Below are 16,606 nucleotides of genomic sequence, written 5' to 3'. Positions count from 1 at the left end.
AAGGGAACAGAACGGCCTTGAATGTTTTATTTGGCCTGTAGTGCAATGCAGCTCTAACATAAAATGTAATTTACAGTCTCCATAACAGTGATTGACAACAAGAGGTTTGTGCTTCCAAACGTTGCAGTAGCAGCAGGTTCAACTCTCACTGAATCGTACCTGAGGACAGAAAATAATGCAGTTATTTTCATAATAAATGAGTTGATCTGTCCATGAACTGTCACCGGCGCGTCCCTAACTACAATTTGATGATGTTTTTAAACGTCTTGTTTTGTCCAAAAACCAAAATGATTGAACATATTTACATCAGAGAGCCAAAAAGAAAATAACGAACAGACAAAAAAAAAAGCCCTCAAACCGATGATCAAAAAAGTTAAATTAATAAGCCACATACTTATGTTAAAGGGATAGTTTTTGGGATTTCAGAATTGTGGTTGCTTGTTGTATTGACATATAATCAACAGGAGCTTCCTGTGCAACAGCCTGAGAACTGGACTCTAACTAACTGATAATTTGGCTGCTGGCTGCAACAGAAGGAACAATAGATCTGAGCTATTTAACGATCAGAGTTTGATCCCCAGCTGCATTCGTCGATATGTTCCTCTCACTGCATCACAAACCATTTTAAAAGGTAGCTGCTCGTCTATTGACGTGCTGTGAACTCAGAGGTGACACCACTCCCAGCTCTGAGTTCCGACGTAAATGGAACATAGCATGAGTCTTAGCTCCCCACACAAACGGCAGCGTTGCTAAAGTGTCCATACCTTACACAAGAAAACCTGAACTATGCCTTTGAGGTTTCATTGTTTGGATACATTACGATCTCAGTGTTCAGCCTCGTCCTCTGAGCCCTCCCAGGAAACACTTGCACGGCTGCATGACTGTGTGTTTAAGGCGGTGTGTGTGTAAAGCATTGTGTCCACCCGGAGGAGACTGGAGACACACTGCAGGACAGCCAGAAGCAGCCGGTATTTACAGCCGAGAGAATCAAGGCCCGAGTTCAACATGACAGCTTTTAAAGAAACGCCAGTCTCCCTACAACAAGTCAAGCTTAGTTTACTATCCACAGGAGGAACATCACCAGCACCAGCACCAGCACTGTGCCCGAGGTCTGTGGCAGATCCTTGTTTACAGAGGGGACTGAATGTGTGGGACTGATTTAAAATAAAAGACAGGATCCTGGTTTGAATGTGCAGGAAATGACGGGGACTTTGGGAATAAATCAATCGGGGCACATTAAGAAGGGCATTTGCCAAAATATGGGAAACTGAGCATCTACGGCCATGTTGGAGGAGGGCGTGACTTAAAAGACACTCAAAAGTCCCACCAGCAGGTAGAGCACAGCCTGTCTCCAACACACACTGCTGGAAGGATGTGGGCATGGTTTGATCAGAGTGATCATCTGTATGTAAACGTGTTCTTCGGTCCGACAGCACTGTAGTAACAGTCACATCGGTGGGTTTGCAGGTTGTAAGTAGCATGCGGATGGCGTCTTGAAATGCACATGCATATTGGTCCGTTTGCCCTTCTCCTGGACCACAGACCACCACACTGCAGGGTTTGACCATGGTTCTTTCCTCTAAATCATGGAAGGCCACATGAACATATCTGTGGAAGAGGGGAAAAAAAAATCCATCAAAGAAAGCATGTGAAGAAAACACTCATCCAACGTCCATCCTGAGTGATCCCATCACCTCTGACATGATCATATTCATGAGCTGCATGAACACAATCTGTCCTCAGGAGGGATAATGAAGACCGCCTCCTCAGCTGACATCCTCTGAGGCAAAAGTAAATCTTTGATAGGCCTCAGCGTACTTAGAAACTACATCTCTGAATGTTTCAGTGCGTTTAAAATAAGCATGATGTATTATTACTCCTCACTCCTCCAATATTGACCAATGCTGATACTGTACTGATAATTCTGGGCATTCCTACTAATGACTAAAACAGTCGGCTGAATAAGCTGCTGCCTCCTTGACTTCTATGCTGGCCCCCTGTACAGCAATTATTTCGTATGTTCATTTTATACAATGAAGAAAATGTATATCTACATCTGCACATGAGGGTTGTGGGGCTGCTGGAGCCAATCCCAGCTGACATAGGGTGAAAGGAAGAGTCACACCCTCGACAGGTCACCGGTCCATCACAGGAATTTCACAACAGAAGAAACAGTGGGCAACGACGGCTCAGTGGCAGAGCGAGTGACTGGCCATGGGTGGAAAAACTGTGATTTAAAGCAGCTTTGAGTTGTCATCAAGACTAGGAAAGCGCTGTACAAATAATAATTATTTAAGTGACCTCTGCAAATGGTTGCAGGGGAAAAAGTAAATACATTCGTATCGGTTATCGGTCCAAGCAATTCCCAATATATCGGCAAAAGTCCTTTGTTATCACAGTTGTGTACACACCTGTGGACTCCCAGTAGTATCGGCCGGCAAAAGGTCAGGAAAGCAACATTGACCGGTTCAATCCTCCAGCAGTGTGAGACAGGTGTGGTGCCACTCAACTGGGCAAAGAGAGACAGCTCATCTTCACTGATACACTCCACAACACACATGTGTGCCTGTGCAGCCAGAGCCAGGACAGCAGCCGACTGTTTCACTGCAGACAGAAGCACAGAGACACCCAGGCACTGCAGCTTTGCAAATACACACTCCAGTGACTTCTCTGACCAGGCACTGAACTCTACAATACTTTTGTTCTCCATCATTTTGCCTCCACTCCCCACTTTAAGCACGACTCCTTCATCGTGCAATTTCAGCTGCAGTTGCTGAGTGAAAACTACAGCTTTGACTGGCTGGTGGTCAGTGTGAGCAAAGGACACAGCAAAGTCCCGATGAATGACCTGCCCCTCAATCAAATGTGAACAGCTGATAGGGAAGCCTGATACAGGTGTGTGCAGAGCAGGGAAGTTGTCATTCACAAACTGGAGTGCTGAGGGAAGGAGGTCACGTTTTAGCCTGCAGTTCCTGAGCAGTTCACAGGTGAGGTCGCTGATAAAGTCACTGTGAGTTTGACCAAGACGAGTATGAAAGAAGGAAACTAGCAGCTTCTGAACACAGGTGGAGTTGCTAGTGTGAGCTGGTGGCGGTGTTTTTGCAGTCAAGTCTTCCCATGAAACCCATAATCCATAAGGGAGGACTCCTGCGGAGATGACGTCGTCCAGTTCCTCCAATGCAAACGCCAGCAGTTCGTCAGCCAGTCGCCTGGCCGTGGCAGCCTCTGCTGCTTCCCTTGAGCTGTAAGTGCGAGACACAGCAGGCTCCTTCCAAGCTGCTGCATGAATCATCCGCAGCAATGAAGCCAACAGTAGAAGAAACGTCTTGGATCCATCTCCTGTTGCTTTGCTGTGCTTCCTCACACAGTCAACTACCATCCTAACACAGATAACACAAAAACGCATTAAAAACACAAAGTACGCTTACATATATATATGTATTGTCGGTGTGTTACCTAGCCACTGGATGCTCAAGTCGCAGTGCAGTGAGGATGCGTGTCCCGCTGCGGGTCAGCATGGCCTGACCTGTGTCCCGGGTAAACAGTACCTGTCCCCCTTCAGGACCAAAGCTGCGCAGGACAACTGACTCCAGAGCAGATACTGTCTGCAGGACATGCTTGAGGTGAAGATGCTCGACTGGCAGCATCTACAAAACCTGGAAGACACACTCACAGATTTAAAACAGAATTTAACATCACACACAATGTCCAAATATAACATTAGTAGAAGGATTCAAATTGTTTTGGATCAAAAAGGGGAAGAGAATGAATTATTGATTACATCATATGTGATTTTACTACCATTTGGTGCTTGACAGGTGGAAGAGGAGGACGATGATTGAGTAAATTATCTTATTTTGAATAAATCTTGCTCCTGTGAAATTGGTAGCTTTGCTCGGTCTATTTACACCACTGTATTTAAACGTTGGTGATAATGGTGTTACTTCAGGTGGTACTTGGTATAATGATTTGAAAACCACTGGTCTACGGTATTGTTGTCGCACTTTTTTATTTTTTACATTTGTATATTTTATTTTACATTATTATATTATATCCTATTGTACTACTGTCTGCTCCCAACTCTTCTGCTGTAACAAGTTAACTTCCTCAATGTGGGATCAATAAAGTTAAATCTAAAACTCAACATGTTAAATTACAGATACTTTATGTGTCCTGTGTGCCTAATAAAGTGGCCGGTGAGTGAATACTGTAGTGCGTGCTGAGTATCTTGCATGCATAATCTATAAAGTAACACTTAAATGACTTTCAATGTTGTTGAAAAGCAGCTGCAGCATATTATGGCTTCTTGTGTATGAGTGATTCACTTGTAACCGACTGTTGCACACATGTAAACACGGGAAGCCACGACTCATGTCTCCTTGTATTGCTAGTACGTAAATAGTCTTAGCACCTGCTAGCTAGTAGCTTACGAAGCCGTTTTACTCGTAGCGACTCGTGTTGCATTTCGAGTTATGAGCCTTGAAAAGTCTGGTCACTCAGAGAGGAAACAAGTTATTTTTTAAGTGTAAAAACAAACACTTTCAATGTGACAGGACTCACCAAAGCTCAAAATAGGACGCTTTCCTCCGTATCCTAGAGCCCGGACTGCCTCTGTGCTCTGTTGTGGAGATGTAATTTGCTCTATCGCCACCTACCGTGTGGAGGTATACATTGTTTTTATTCCTGAAATTGTACATGTACACACAATATTCCTTATTTTTTGCTTTATCTATGTATTACTTTGACTTGTGTTAGTTTGACAGGCGTATGTGTAAGTGTTTGACTGATTTATTATGTGCTCACATTAACTCTGCTCTTGTGTTACCCACTTTATGGCTCTGAAGCCATATGTGTAATTTGTTGTTGCATATTTTTTGTAAAGAATCCTACACCAGTGGCGCATACAGCATTTCAGGGGGCAAGGGTTAAAGTTAAGAAAATAGGGCCCCTCCCTCATAGTTGTCAAGATGAAAAAGGATTATTATTTATTGATATAAAACCACAGACATATTCAATTTTAACATGGCAGAAAAAAAATAATTTCTTTTTTTAAATCGTAATTTTCAGTGTTGAACATATAGTCTTTCATTTTCTCAGTAGTTCTACAGCACAAGGGATGGGAGTTGAAAAATAGCAATGGCTGTAAATAAATAAAAAATCTGTATATGCAAACCATCAGTTACTACAGCCAGTGCAGCAGATGGAGTTGAACTGGGTGAGGTCATTTGTATTGTCCCTATCAAATTAAGTTTTTAAAAAAAATGAAATGCCTGAAATGTGACATGAAGACAGAGGGGAGGTCAGAAGAAGGTCAGTTTTTTTGTCACATAATAAGGAGTTTCTATATGAGTATTCTACTGTAGGAAATTATACATATCAATACCAATTATTATTTATTTAGCGAATAATGAATGAATAAATGGATAGTAAATAAATGAATAAATAAATAAATAAATACAAATGTCTCAAAGGTTTGGAGATTAGACAAATTGGACATTCTGATTTGACCATAGGTGTGAGTGTGGGGGTGAATGGTTGTTTGTGTGGGGGTGAATGGTTGTTTGTCTCTATGTGGCCTGTGATGGACTGGTGACCTGTCCAGATGTGTCCAGGGTGTGACAATGAATGAATGAATGTCTCAAAGGGCCCCTGGGGCCCTTTCCTGCTCAGAGAGCAAAAGCTAAGCAGATGCTTGAGCACCACCTAGAGGCGATCTGTGGATATCCATAACTCATGTGTATCAGTATATACCGTATATTATAAATCCAATCACTATTTATTTGGTCTAAATATTTTTTTTCAATCACAGGTTCAACATGTTACACATGTCATCTGTTCAGGTGATGATTTGGTTATTTTATTCATTCATTCATTAATTTCCTGTTTTATTTTGGTATTGTAAACCTTTTTGTAATTGTCATCTAGATAGGATGAATAAAGTCTAATTTATCTGAACATGGAAAACTTAAGTTTTTAAGGTCTTAATTTAAATTTTACAGGAGAAAACATTAAATGTGTCAGTCAGTTTAGTTCAGTTTATTTGCACATTATATAAAAAAGAAAAAGAGAAATCTTGATGAATCAAAATAGATAAAACATTGTCGACTTAAATCTTGATGCTTTGAGAGAATGTGAACTAATTTCTTTGACCTGTTCCAAATAAATTAAAAATCTAAATTTGAATCTAAAGAAACTTATTTCTTTAGTTAAACTGTGTTAATTCACGCAGTTTTTAAATGAATGGGTAGGAAATAATGAGACAAAATAAACAGTAGATAATCTGTAGATATTTCATTGTGGCTTTAAGTCCACTGACCTCTGCGCTGTGTCGCAAAGTACATCAAGTGATAGAACTGCTCTAACATGTTTGTTGTATATTTCTGTCTGTTTCCATCCTCTCATCTCTCTCTCTCTCCCTCTCTCTCATTCTCTCGCTCTCTCTCTCTCTCTGTGTGTGTGTGTACAGTAACATCGATGCATCTTTGTTGCTTCAAGGTGAATGGGGCGGGGCTGGAACTTGATCTTTGTGTTGCTGCAGAAACCACATCCGAGTTTTCTAAATAAGGCAACATCATCTATACATAGACAATATGAGACAGTTCTGCAGCTACAAACACACACACACACACACACACACACACACAGTTGTTCACCCTGAATTTAAATGTCCTCTTTTGCTGAACTCTTACTTTGCTAATGAGCCTTCAAAAGTCCATGTCACTGACTGACCACTCATGAATATGCATCAGTGGCTCGGTGACCTGTAGGGGGCAGGACAGAGGTCACAAATGGTGGGACGTCACAAATAAGGAGAGGACCGGGCATCCCATGAGACCTGAATGGACAGAAAATAACACACACACAAACACACACTCACGCACACACCCGTTCTTGTATCTCTATCCATTTTCAGAGTTGCTTTAACTTCCAGCCAAACCAAAACCTGATCCCTAACCTTAACCATAGCCAGTTAATTCCTAAGCCTAAACTTTACCAGTTCCTCAGATTTTAGGTTTTGCCTCATTAGGACCACGTTTTGGTCTCCGGCACACACACACACACAAACACACAGAGAAATTAATTTCCTGGAGACCCACCTTAACCATAACTTCTACTGGCCTAACCTTAAACCTTAACCTCATTGTAACCATACCACACGTCTTCACCTTAAAATGTAATCATTAACATTATAAGGACTTGATTTAGGTCCCCATAAGGAAGACAAGTCCCCATAATGTGACTAGGTCCTCACAACATGAGTAACACCTGGAACACACACACAGAAGCAACACAAAATGACCTAGCAGTGTTTCACCTATTCCAACCCCAACTCTATCTTGTCATACTCTCTCTCTCGCTGTCTCTCTGTCTCTCTGTCTCTCTCTCGCTCTCGCTCTCGCTCTCGCTCTCTCTCTCTCTCTCGCTGCCACACACCTGGTCCTGATGTTCAAACCTGTTATAGGACACAAAAACAAAAGGGCGATGCGTACATCACTGTTCTCCCCCACTTCTCTGGCTCTGTCATTGTTTTTCCTCCTCTCCACCTCCTCCTCCTCCTCCTCCACCTCCTCCACCTCCTCTTCTTCTTCTTTCTGTAAGGAAAAGGAAAAGCTGCTGTGAGTGTGGAGGCTGCTGCAGCTGAGACCTCTGAGCACAGGTACGTCTCTGCTTCCATTTTCTATTTAATTTCGGATGATTTCTCACATGTGTGTCTCCACAGGTCGTTCCATGACAACTGTCACTCGACAGTTTCCACCATGTTTTTAACATGGTTTTTAACAATGATGCTGTCCTCTGATATGACTGTTTTTCTGTTGGATAAACACTTGTAAATCATTTCCCATTGAATTTTGAAATAGTTTATGATCTAATAATGTTTAATAGTTTAAGATAGTTTAAGATCTAATAATGTAATGTAATGTAATGTAAAATGTCATTCTTTATCACACCTGCTGCAAAACCTGAAGAAGGCAAGTTCATTTATATAGCACCATTCAAAGTGCTTTACATTACAGAGACAATTCGAATTTCATTTTCTAATTTTCAAAGACATTGTAATTAAAATGTAATAGAAACGACAAAGCTGTGATTAAAAACAATAAAAAAGAAGCAGGTAAAGTATGTAGGGATTTAAAATATTGAATTCATATAGAATAAAAATTAAAAGTTTGGCTTAACAACAATAAAAGCTAAAGAAAGACTAACATTTAATAATATTCTTACAGTTGCAGTTGCATTTTAGTATTATAAATACCTAATTTAACAATAAAGTACACAGTCAATGGTAATTGATTACTTTGAGGGACGTTACAATCATCCTTGTGGATGCATCTTGAATTTGTCCCGTTTGTTTCCTGCGGCTGTTAATAAATCATTGGTTGTATTTTGTCTTCCAGGAAAAAAAAGGATATTATGAAAGAGTCGTGAAAATGCAGACATACTGTAACTGCTTGTGGGTTTAAGTCTGTTTTTGGCAAGTGCCACATCTGCTGATTCAGCCGCAGATATTCAATACCTGTGATCTCTGCAGAGGCAAGACCAAATAACTAATCACAACGTTACGTCACATGGGAGTCCATTCTTGGCTTTGGCCTGCACTGAGCCTGACCTTGGTCCATAATAATCACCTCTGACCACCCGTCGAGCAGCAGCAGAGATTCATGTTGTGTGTGAGACGCTTCTTCTCCACGTGTCCCCTCTCTGTCTCTGTTTCCTCCGTCCCTCTCTGCGTCATGTCAGCAGGTTTTTTTCTGAGACAGCAGCAGCAGTTTGCATATCCTGTGTTCAAGTTAGTGCCAGAGCAGCAGAAAAAGGAGAAGTCATTTGACACTTATGGTCACACCATATCTATAAGGACGTTATCGCTTCAGTAACCGTTGGTTTGGGGGCATAGTTGACAAAACCACCACCACCAGTTTTCTTGCGGCTGTTGCTCGGAGAACTCCAATAAACCAGAGTAGATGATTGCAGTTGTCGTTGAGGGCACATGGCTAACGGCTTTATATGTTAGAAGGAGAACCTTAAAGTCAATGCTAAATGTCACGGCAGCGAAAACTGGACTGACGTGTTCTCTCATCTTGGTTCTGGTTAACGGCCAAGCTGCAGGGTTTTGATTGAGCTGAGGTTTCTCAAAGGCTTTTTTCAGGAGGCTGATAAAAAAAGTGTATTGCAGTAATCCAGCCTGTACGGAGCCCCAGACATGACATGGGAGAAAAACTGAAAACGTATTTGTTTCGAAAGGCTTTTGATATTCAGCAGCACAGTTATAATTTGATTACCTTGCAGGTATTGGAGGTGCTATATAAATGATCAATTATAAAGATTGATTGATTGATTGACTGCATATGTAGTCATTTTTGGAGTGAGTTTGTCTTGTTTTGTCTGCATTTTGTCCTTTTCTTGCACCAGTTTCAATTTTGATCCGCCACGATCCTCCAACAATGACCGGCCATTACCGTCAAGCTGCTCCCCGGGCCGCACCGGGGACTTCACCCACACCAGCCCACCTGCCAAACACAACAACCACCTCAAGCCAAGAACAAGCTGGAAGCCACAATCTAAACAAGTTCATGAGTGAACTCCGCAGCATCCGCAGTGAGTGAGACCCTGCAGTCAGTGGATGAATAATAACAATATTGTGAGATATATTTGGGAAACATCAGATCCAGAGGGACAATAAAGTACTGATTCATGGAAGTGAGTTGAAAATCAATGCTGGAGCTCTTCTTAAAAAAGTATACAGATGACAAAGCATAACAGCAGCTCATACAGAGATATTTGAGTTTGAAATGATTCTTTGCAATATTGAACGGCAGCAAAACTGAGAGGCTTTTGAGAGAACTGCAATCTCTGCATGAATGAAACACTGTTTTCCAGTATACTGTGATACAATTTAACATCACCACAAAATAGGGCATAGAAATTAACATAGATGTGGGATTCAGTTTCTTTACAACATTTGTCATTGTCTGTGTGGCAGACTAAGAGTTGACGTGTGTGTGTGTTTTTCATGGTTTTCAGTGCCATCATGGGCTGTTGCCGCCCTTTGTATCGTGATGCTGTGCTTGATGCTGTCCTGTGCCATGTGTGTGTGGAAGAAGTGCCTGAAAAAGAAGGACAAGGACAAAGAAAAGGACAAGAAGGGAAAGGACAAGAGCAAAGGAGACTCTGACACTGAAATGGATGGAGGTTACAACAAGGTGGGCCACACATACACACACACACACAAAACCCTTCCACTGTATCATAGTCCTGACACGGGTTTTTCTGCATGGAGTTTGCGTGTTCTCCCCGTGTGTGCGAGGGTTTTCTCCAGGTTCTCAGTCCAAAAACATCCAATATGGGAATTAGGTAAATTGGAAACTCTAAATTGAGTGTGAGAGTGTGTGTCCCTGTGATGGACTGGCCAGGGTAAACCGCGCCTATCGCCCCACAGCACCCCCGCGACCCTCCATGTTATGCATGTCATCTAAAACACGACCATGAGGGTTGTATAAGGAAGGCCATCCGGCACCATTACATGCCAACTACCCTTTCTGCTTGGCCATGAGCTGCCTGTTTATTGTTGTTTTGTACATTGTATTACACTTTTGTTCAAAGTATGTGCTTATTTTTAAGCTATATATGGCTATAATTCACCTGTGTGTGTGTGTGTGTTCACAGCCTCTGCAAAATGAAGGTAACAAGGAAACAGAAATGTCAGACAATGAGCCAAAGGAAGACGAGAAACTGGGTCGACTACATTTCTCGTGTGACTACAACTTCACGGAGAACACGGTAACATGCATGTTTACATTTCACTTTTTTTTTGCCTTACATCGGTTTACATCTGTCACTCCTTAAATATCACATTTCAGTACCATGACACCAGATTCTCGTTTCTTGCAGCTGGTTGTGGGCATCTTACAGGCCACTGAGCTTCCTGCCATGGATGTGGGAGGCAGCTCTGATCCTTATGTTAAACTATATCTGCTTCCGGATAAAAAGAAAAAGTTTGAAACCAAAGTTCACAGAAAGACCCTCGAACCCACCTTCAATGAGACTTTCACATTTAAGGTGCACTAAACCTCCAACATACAAAAATGTATATGTTTCAATGGGACATCTGTCTTTCAAATAATGTTCTTTTCCATAGGTACCATACACTGAGCTGGGTGGGAAGACGCTGGTGATGACAGTGTACGACTTTGACCGCTTCTCAAAGCATGATGCTATAGGAGCTGTGAAAATACCAATGAGCAGCGTGGACTTCAGCCAGTCTCTGCAGGAGTGGAGAGACCTGCAGAAGGCAGAGAAGGAGGAGGTGGGAGACCTTAAAGATGTCATTTATGCATTTTTACACTGGGTTTATTTCAACATTCAAGAAGCTTTATTGTCAAGTCTGCAGTTGAGTAACAGACAAGCAGAGAATGGAAATAATGTTTCTCTCTACTTTGAACATTTGAACCATGATGCAGACACAGTGTTTCCACACTTTTTAAAGACTACATACAAGAACAATAGCTTCCATACCGCTCCCATCTAAACATTTAAATATATACGAAATAAAACCAAGTCAACGCCAATGTGGCTGTCTGACATCATACAAAAGCAAAAGAAGAAGACGAAAAAGACAAAGTGAGGATATATGTTGATAATCACATCAATCAGAGATGAGACCCACAGCAGTTGGTGAAGAGGAGGCGACTGAGCATGCATGAAGTGATGATACATGATGTGGTATTGCAGTGAGAAAGTCCAGCAGCAGATAATCCAGGAGCCAGAATTCTGAGCTGAGCATCCTCACATTTAAGTGCCTTATCTCCAGGTGTGTGAGGACATTGTGCAGAGCAGAGCGGAGCAGACTGTGTCCTCTGTGGACAGGTTGGCTTGATATGCAAATTGGAAGGGGTCCAACTTGGGGGGAGGGTGGGGGGGTATTTTGTGTGGGTCATGACCGACCTTTCAAAGCACTTCATGATGATGGGGGTTAGTCACTGAAGCAGGATGGAGAAGGCTTCTTTGGCTCATGGGATGATGGGGGTGGATTTGAAGCAGGAGAGAACAACAGCCTGACTCAGGGATCATGTTGAAGACGTGAAGACATCTTTGAGCTCCTCTGTGCATTCCCCCAGCACATGGACCTGCAGGTTTAATGGCAGAGCCGCGTCAGTAAATCATCGGACCAGCTTTTTTCAAATGGTGCGAGTTGAAAAACAGATGCAGACTGACATGGACATGGACATGGCTCAAGGGCTTGTGTTTGTTTGTTTGTTAAAAACAAAATATGAGGGGGGAGTGCCAGACTTGAAAGATGCAACAGCCAACTTCTCTTCAGTGGCTGCCATGTTGGATATCTACAAAAACTGTGAGATGTTGCATCTCTGTTGTGTTTATTCGAAGATGAGGTAGTTTGCCAAAACAGCGTCCTTGCCAGACGGATCTGGAGAGCAAAACCCGAGCGCTGGCAGGTTTGGGCAGGGTTCACTCAGGCTCGATAGGCCTCAAAGCCTGGTCGATGGCTGGGGAGGCAGCCTTCTGTCGAGGTCTGTTTATGTTGTTCAGCAGAGCGATGTCGCTGGCACAGGTCTGTGGCAGGAGAGTTATAGTCTGGAATGGCCTGGAATGGCAGGTGATTTGCTTCCCTGATTCCACAGGACAGGTTGTCCCGAGCTGTTCTCAGACAACTGTCGTCCCGAGCTCTGAAAGCAGCATTTCTTCCCTTGTTTTATTTTTATTTTAGTGTGTTTAGCTTATTTATTGGGTATTTACTTATATGTTTATTTTAGTATTGTGATTGATTTTATCTGATTTGATTTTTAGATCATTTACTATGCTTTTATGTATGAAAAGTGCTATTTAATAAAGATTGATTCATGGATTATATTAAAAAAATGTATGCAATACATCTTTAATGTTTTTAATTAAAGTCAAATACTGTGGCTGCTGCTCATCATAGTCACCATGTCGTTGAAGACTGCAGCAATATTGAAGCTTTACTACAACATTAGAAAGCACTTGGAGAGCATAAACCTCCTCCAAGGCCGCTCAGTCCTTTCGTTTTTGACTTATGCTGCTCACACTCCAACAGACAAGTGCGGCCAAAATCATAAACTTTGTGGAGGTCATCTCTCTCTTCTTTCTTTCCCTCTGCATCAGAGCGAGCGGCTTGGAGACATATGTTTGTCCTTGAGGTTCGTACCGACTGCAGGGAAGCTGACTGTGGTGGTTCTCGAGGCCAAAAACCTGAAGAAAATGGATGTGGGTGGATTATCAGGTGAGACATCTGGGTTCGTGTGGTGTTCAGTTTCGAGCTTCATGTCAAGTCCCTCTTAAGTGCTGCAGATTAAACAGTATAGACGTCTGTCAGCTCTGCTTGAGCATTAGGGTCTTTTAATTACCTTTTTAGCCATGTGTCCACTTTCAAGCAGTTTTTATTGAGGGGAAACCTTAGGGAGCTGATACAATAAGATGTTGTGTTTCACTGATGGAGGTACTGCATCCGTGCCAGGCTGTTGGTCTGAAGCCATGAAACCTCCCTGTTCTCTCTATCAGACCCTTATGTGAAGATCCACTTAATGCAGAACGGCAAACGACTCAAGAAAAAGAAAACAACGACAAAGAAGAACACTTTGAACCCTTACTACAATGAGTCTTTCAGCTTTGAAGTGCCATGTGAACAGATAGAGGTATGCTTTATTCACACATGCATGTATACTGTTCATCCAGTCATGCAGCATGAATGCAGCTCTTGTATGTTGTCGTTCGTAGAAGGTGCAGGTGGTGGTGACAGTGTTGGACTATGATAAAATCGGAAAGAACGACGCCATCGGGAAAGTGCTGCTGGGCTATAACAGCGCCGGGACTGAACAGCGCCACTGGTCGGACATGCTGGCGAATCCCCGGAGACCCATCGCTCAGTGGCACAGTCTCAAGCCGGATGACGAAGTCAAAGCACTCATTTCCACCAAGAAATAAAAGCGTCGCTTCAAAAGGCCATGAAATATCACAGCATTTACCTCATTTACATCCAGTTTATGTTTGTACTTCTGCCTTAATTCGAGCATAAAAAACATTTGTGCTACTTAAATGAGTAAATGTAACCAATTACTCCCTTTTCCCTTATTACAGGCTTAAAGCTGATACAGAGTTGTAAACAAATATATTATGAGCAGTGCAGAGCTAATAAATCATGTTGGGTTTTTTCTGCATTTGAAAACATCACACACTGAAAGAAAAATCACTATTTTCATCGTAGTCACTGTTGCATCCTGGCAGATAAATGATCATTTATACATATTCATTCATGTTCATTTATTTAAATGTACATGCAATCCCTTCAGAACATTTTCCAACAGAGATCATATTATTAAAATCTGAGAGGGAAAGCTGATAATGGTGGTGGAATAGAGCCCAGAATGAGAGAAATGCAAAGGTAAGCATTTACAGGTTTGTCTACAGCATCACATCCAGAATCAATGTAGCCTGTCTTCCTTTTGAAACTTTAATCATTTGCTCTAATGTGACACTTCCTATTCCTGAGTACTTTTACTGTAAATCATTTGATGAGGAAAAATAAATGTGAAACCTTGCATTTTGAAGAGTGCGTTGACATCTACAGAATAAAGTTGTTGTTTTTCAAATGTGGTCATTTTGTTCAACTCACCTTTCACTTTCCAGAGTGTTGGAGAATCTATGTAGCCTTCAGTAAGCAGATTATTTGGTTTGTCCATTGTGGGCATATAAATATATAATTCTCATTATGAGGCAATGAAAAACAACAATGTATATCAGGTGATTGTAAAAAAAAGTAATATTAATATTTAATCTGCGGTTTCTACCCAAAGTATTTTGTCTGCCGCGATGATGTATAATGTTGAGCTTTGCATAAGTGACTGAAATATCGAGTTTCCCATGAATTAAGTGTTCATTCTTGCATATAAGTCTCATCAGACTGTTTTCCCAGCAGACATGCACCACCCAGAGGTCGCCATATTAAATCAACTTATTCTTTATATTTTATTAATTACATTGAGTGTATGTTCATCAAAGGACATTTCAGTTCAGAGTTTGACTGAATGGTTCAGTGCTAACAGTTCACGTCCGCACACATGCATTAAAACTGTGTAAATCAATAAAAAGCATATTCTTTTGTGTAGGACAAAAAGAGAGAGAGAGAGATTCATGTGAAGCTGAACCAATATTACGACAGGCGCTTGCTTCTATTCAAAAGTTACGCACTACAGCTTTAAAGTGACTATAATCAAACATAGTAAAAAACTTGAGAAACGTGAGTTTCTGATAAAACTCAAAAAGACTTATTATTATTTATTATTTTATTGATTTAATTATTGTTCAAGTCAAAATGAACACATACTGCAGCATAATATTAATAAGATAATATACAGAAGCATAAATAATAAAATAATAATAAGAAGAAGAAGAACATAGTTTCCCATAATAAATGCACTCCGTCAGGAAAAAACAGTGCGTGCGTTTGAACCCAGTTTCATGTTCAGTGTGAAAATCCGCTTCTTTTATTAGAGAGAACCACAAATGCTGCTGCTGCTGCTGCTGCTGATGATGATGATGATGATGCAGCGCAGACTCACCTGTCCACTCAGGTGTGAGCTGCTCGTCACCTGCTCAGTGGGAGGAGGAGGAGGAGGTGAATGAGGAGGTGAATGAGGAGGTGGAGGAGCCATTACCAGCAGGTCGGTTTCACAGAAGACCGCTGGCATCGTCCGGTGCGACCAAACTCCCTGAAACCGTTTCCTCCCGGGACCTCTGAGATGCACCGTTAACGGACACCTTTCCGACTCTGAGATGAACTTAAAGTGGACATTGAAACGATTTCTTCTCATGTCGTTGTCACTCTCCCACTTGCTGTTATTTGAGGGTGAGTCTGACGCAACTCTGTAAATACATCATATATCATTGTTATCATTTTTATTATTAATAATATCACAATAGCATTGTATGTACTAAGGTATTTGTAATATGAACTTAACTAATGCTTTACTTCTCTATTCTAGAAATAATGAGGCTTTTATAAAACAAATTATATATATAGAGAGAGAGAGAAACTAAGGAAAGTTTGTAAAACATTCACAACAAGGACTTTTAAAAACATGGTTACTGGAAAATCAAAGCTGCTTGTCTGTTGTTGTTGTTGTTTTGTTTTATTGATCTAACTAACATATTCTTATTAGGGACCATCAACCTGTCCAGTGGACAAAAGATGGAAATTAGCCGCTAAAATCTTGTATATTTACATTTTTAATGTTCCTTGGTAAACACTGTACATGTTTTTAAATAAATAAAGTTTCTGTCCAAAATGCACTTTAATGGGGCTAAAAATAAAAAAAAATCCTTTGTCAATAGTCAAAAGCTCCATCGTCAGCTGATAACCTTTTGGTTTATTACTGAATGTTTAGTTCTCTGGTATTCAAGATATTTATTTATTTACGTGATTTTCAACTTCATTTTCATTTGATTAAATTGAATTTAAAGTTCATTTTGACATGTTCAGATGTAAAATGCTAAGCGTCACTGGCTCTAAATATAACTTTAAGAGGTTGTTTGTTTTTATAATAACTGCTTAACAAGTTTTTTTTTTTTACAACTT

At 41.1% G+C, this 16,606-nt stretch overlaps 3 protein-coding genes across 3 annotated transcripts in view; 2 read left to right on the top strand and 1 right to left on the bottom strand.

The window, feature by feature from the left end:
* Positions 1-302: 302 nt before the first annotated feature.
* bbs10 (Bardet-Biedl syndrome 10) lies at positions 303-4,621 on the bottom strand. Its single transcript, XM_044036087.1, has 4 exons — positions 4,561-4,621; positions 3,457-3,656; positions 2,412-3,380; positions 303-1,608 (listed from the first exon to the last, which is right to left on the bottom strand). The coding sequence occupies exons 2-4, from the start codon at positions 3,645-3,647 to the stop codon at positions 825-827; spliced, it is 1,944 nt and encodes a 647-aa protein (XP_043892022.1). The 5' UTR covers positions 3,648-3,656; positions 4,561-4,621; the 3' UTR covers positions 303-824.
* Positions 4,622-9,440: 4,819 nt separating this feature from the next.
* Positions 9,441-14,592, top strand: syt1b (synaptotagmin Ib). Its single transcript, XM_044036560.1, has 8 exons — positions 9,441-9,594; positions 10,021-10,199; positions 10,663-10,776; positions 10,888-11,055; positions 11,135-11,302; positions 13,138-13,255; positions 13,534-13,667; positions 13,750-14,592. Exons 1-8 carry the CDS (start codon positions 9,441-9,443, stop codon positions 13,954-13,956), a joined length of 1,242 nt encoding a protein of 413 aa, XP_043892495.1. The 3' UTR covers positions 13,957-14,592.
* A 1,212-nt stretch (positions 14,593-15,804) lies between these two features.
* otogl (otogelin-like) overlaps positions 15,805-16,606 on the top strand; it is a 39,551-nt gene continuing 38,749 nt past the window's right edge. Inside the window, exon 1 of the mRNA XM_044035325.1 lies at positions 15,805-15,877. Coding sequence (XP_043891260.1) covers positions 15,805-15,877 — 73 coding nt within the window. The remainder of the gene's footprint in view (positions 15,878-16,606) is intronic.

The sequence above is a fragment of the Solea senegalensis genome, linkage group LG10 (genome assembly GCF_019176455.1).
Source record: "Solea senegalensis isolate Sse05_10M linkage group LG10, IFAPA_SoseM_1, whole genome shotgun sequence".
NCBI classification, from domain to species: domain Eukaryota; kingdom Metazoa; phylum Chordata; class Actinopteri; order Pleuronectiformes; family Soleidae; genus Solea; species Solea senegalensis.
The sequence above is the reverse complement of the archived record's forward strand: the minus strand, read 5'-3'. Positions and strand labels throughout refer to the sequence as shown.

What these genes read in the sequence shown, in the direction of transcription:
- syt1b (XM_044036560.1), top strand. Translation starts at nt 9,441, where the DNA reads ATGACCGGCCATTACCGTCAAGCTGCTCCCCGGGCCGCACCGGGGACT. An exon ending in TGGATGGAGGTTACAACAAG is followed by an intron (nt 10,200 to 10,662) that starts GTGGGCCACACA and finishes GTGTGTTCACAG; the next exon opens with CCTCTGCAAAATGAAGGTAA. An exon ending in TGCCATGTGAACAGATAGAG is followed by an intron (nt 13,668 to 13,749) that starts GTATGCTTTATT and finishes TGTCGTTCGTAG; the next exon opens with AAGGTGCAGGTGGTGGTGAC.
- bbs10 (XM_044036087.1), bottom strand. Translation starts at nt 3,647, where the DNA reads ATGCTGCCAGTCGAGCATCTTCACCTCAAGCATGTCCTGCAGACAGTA. An exon ending in CTTGAGCATCCAGTGGCTAG is followed by an intron (nt 3,381 to 3,456) that starts GTAACACACCGA and finishes TATCTGTGTTAG; the next exon opens with GATGGTAGTTGACTGTGTGA. An exon ending in ATACTACTGGGAGTCCACAG is followed by an intron (nt 1,609 to 2,411) that starts GTGTGTACACAA and finishes CCTCTTCCACAG; the next exon opens with ATATGTTCATGTGGCCTTCC.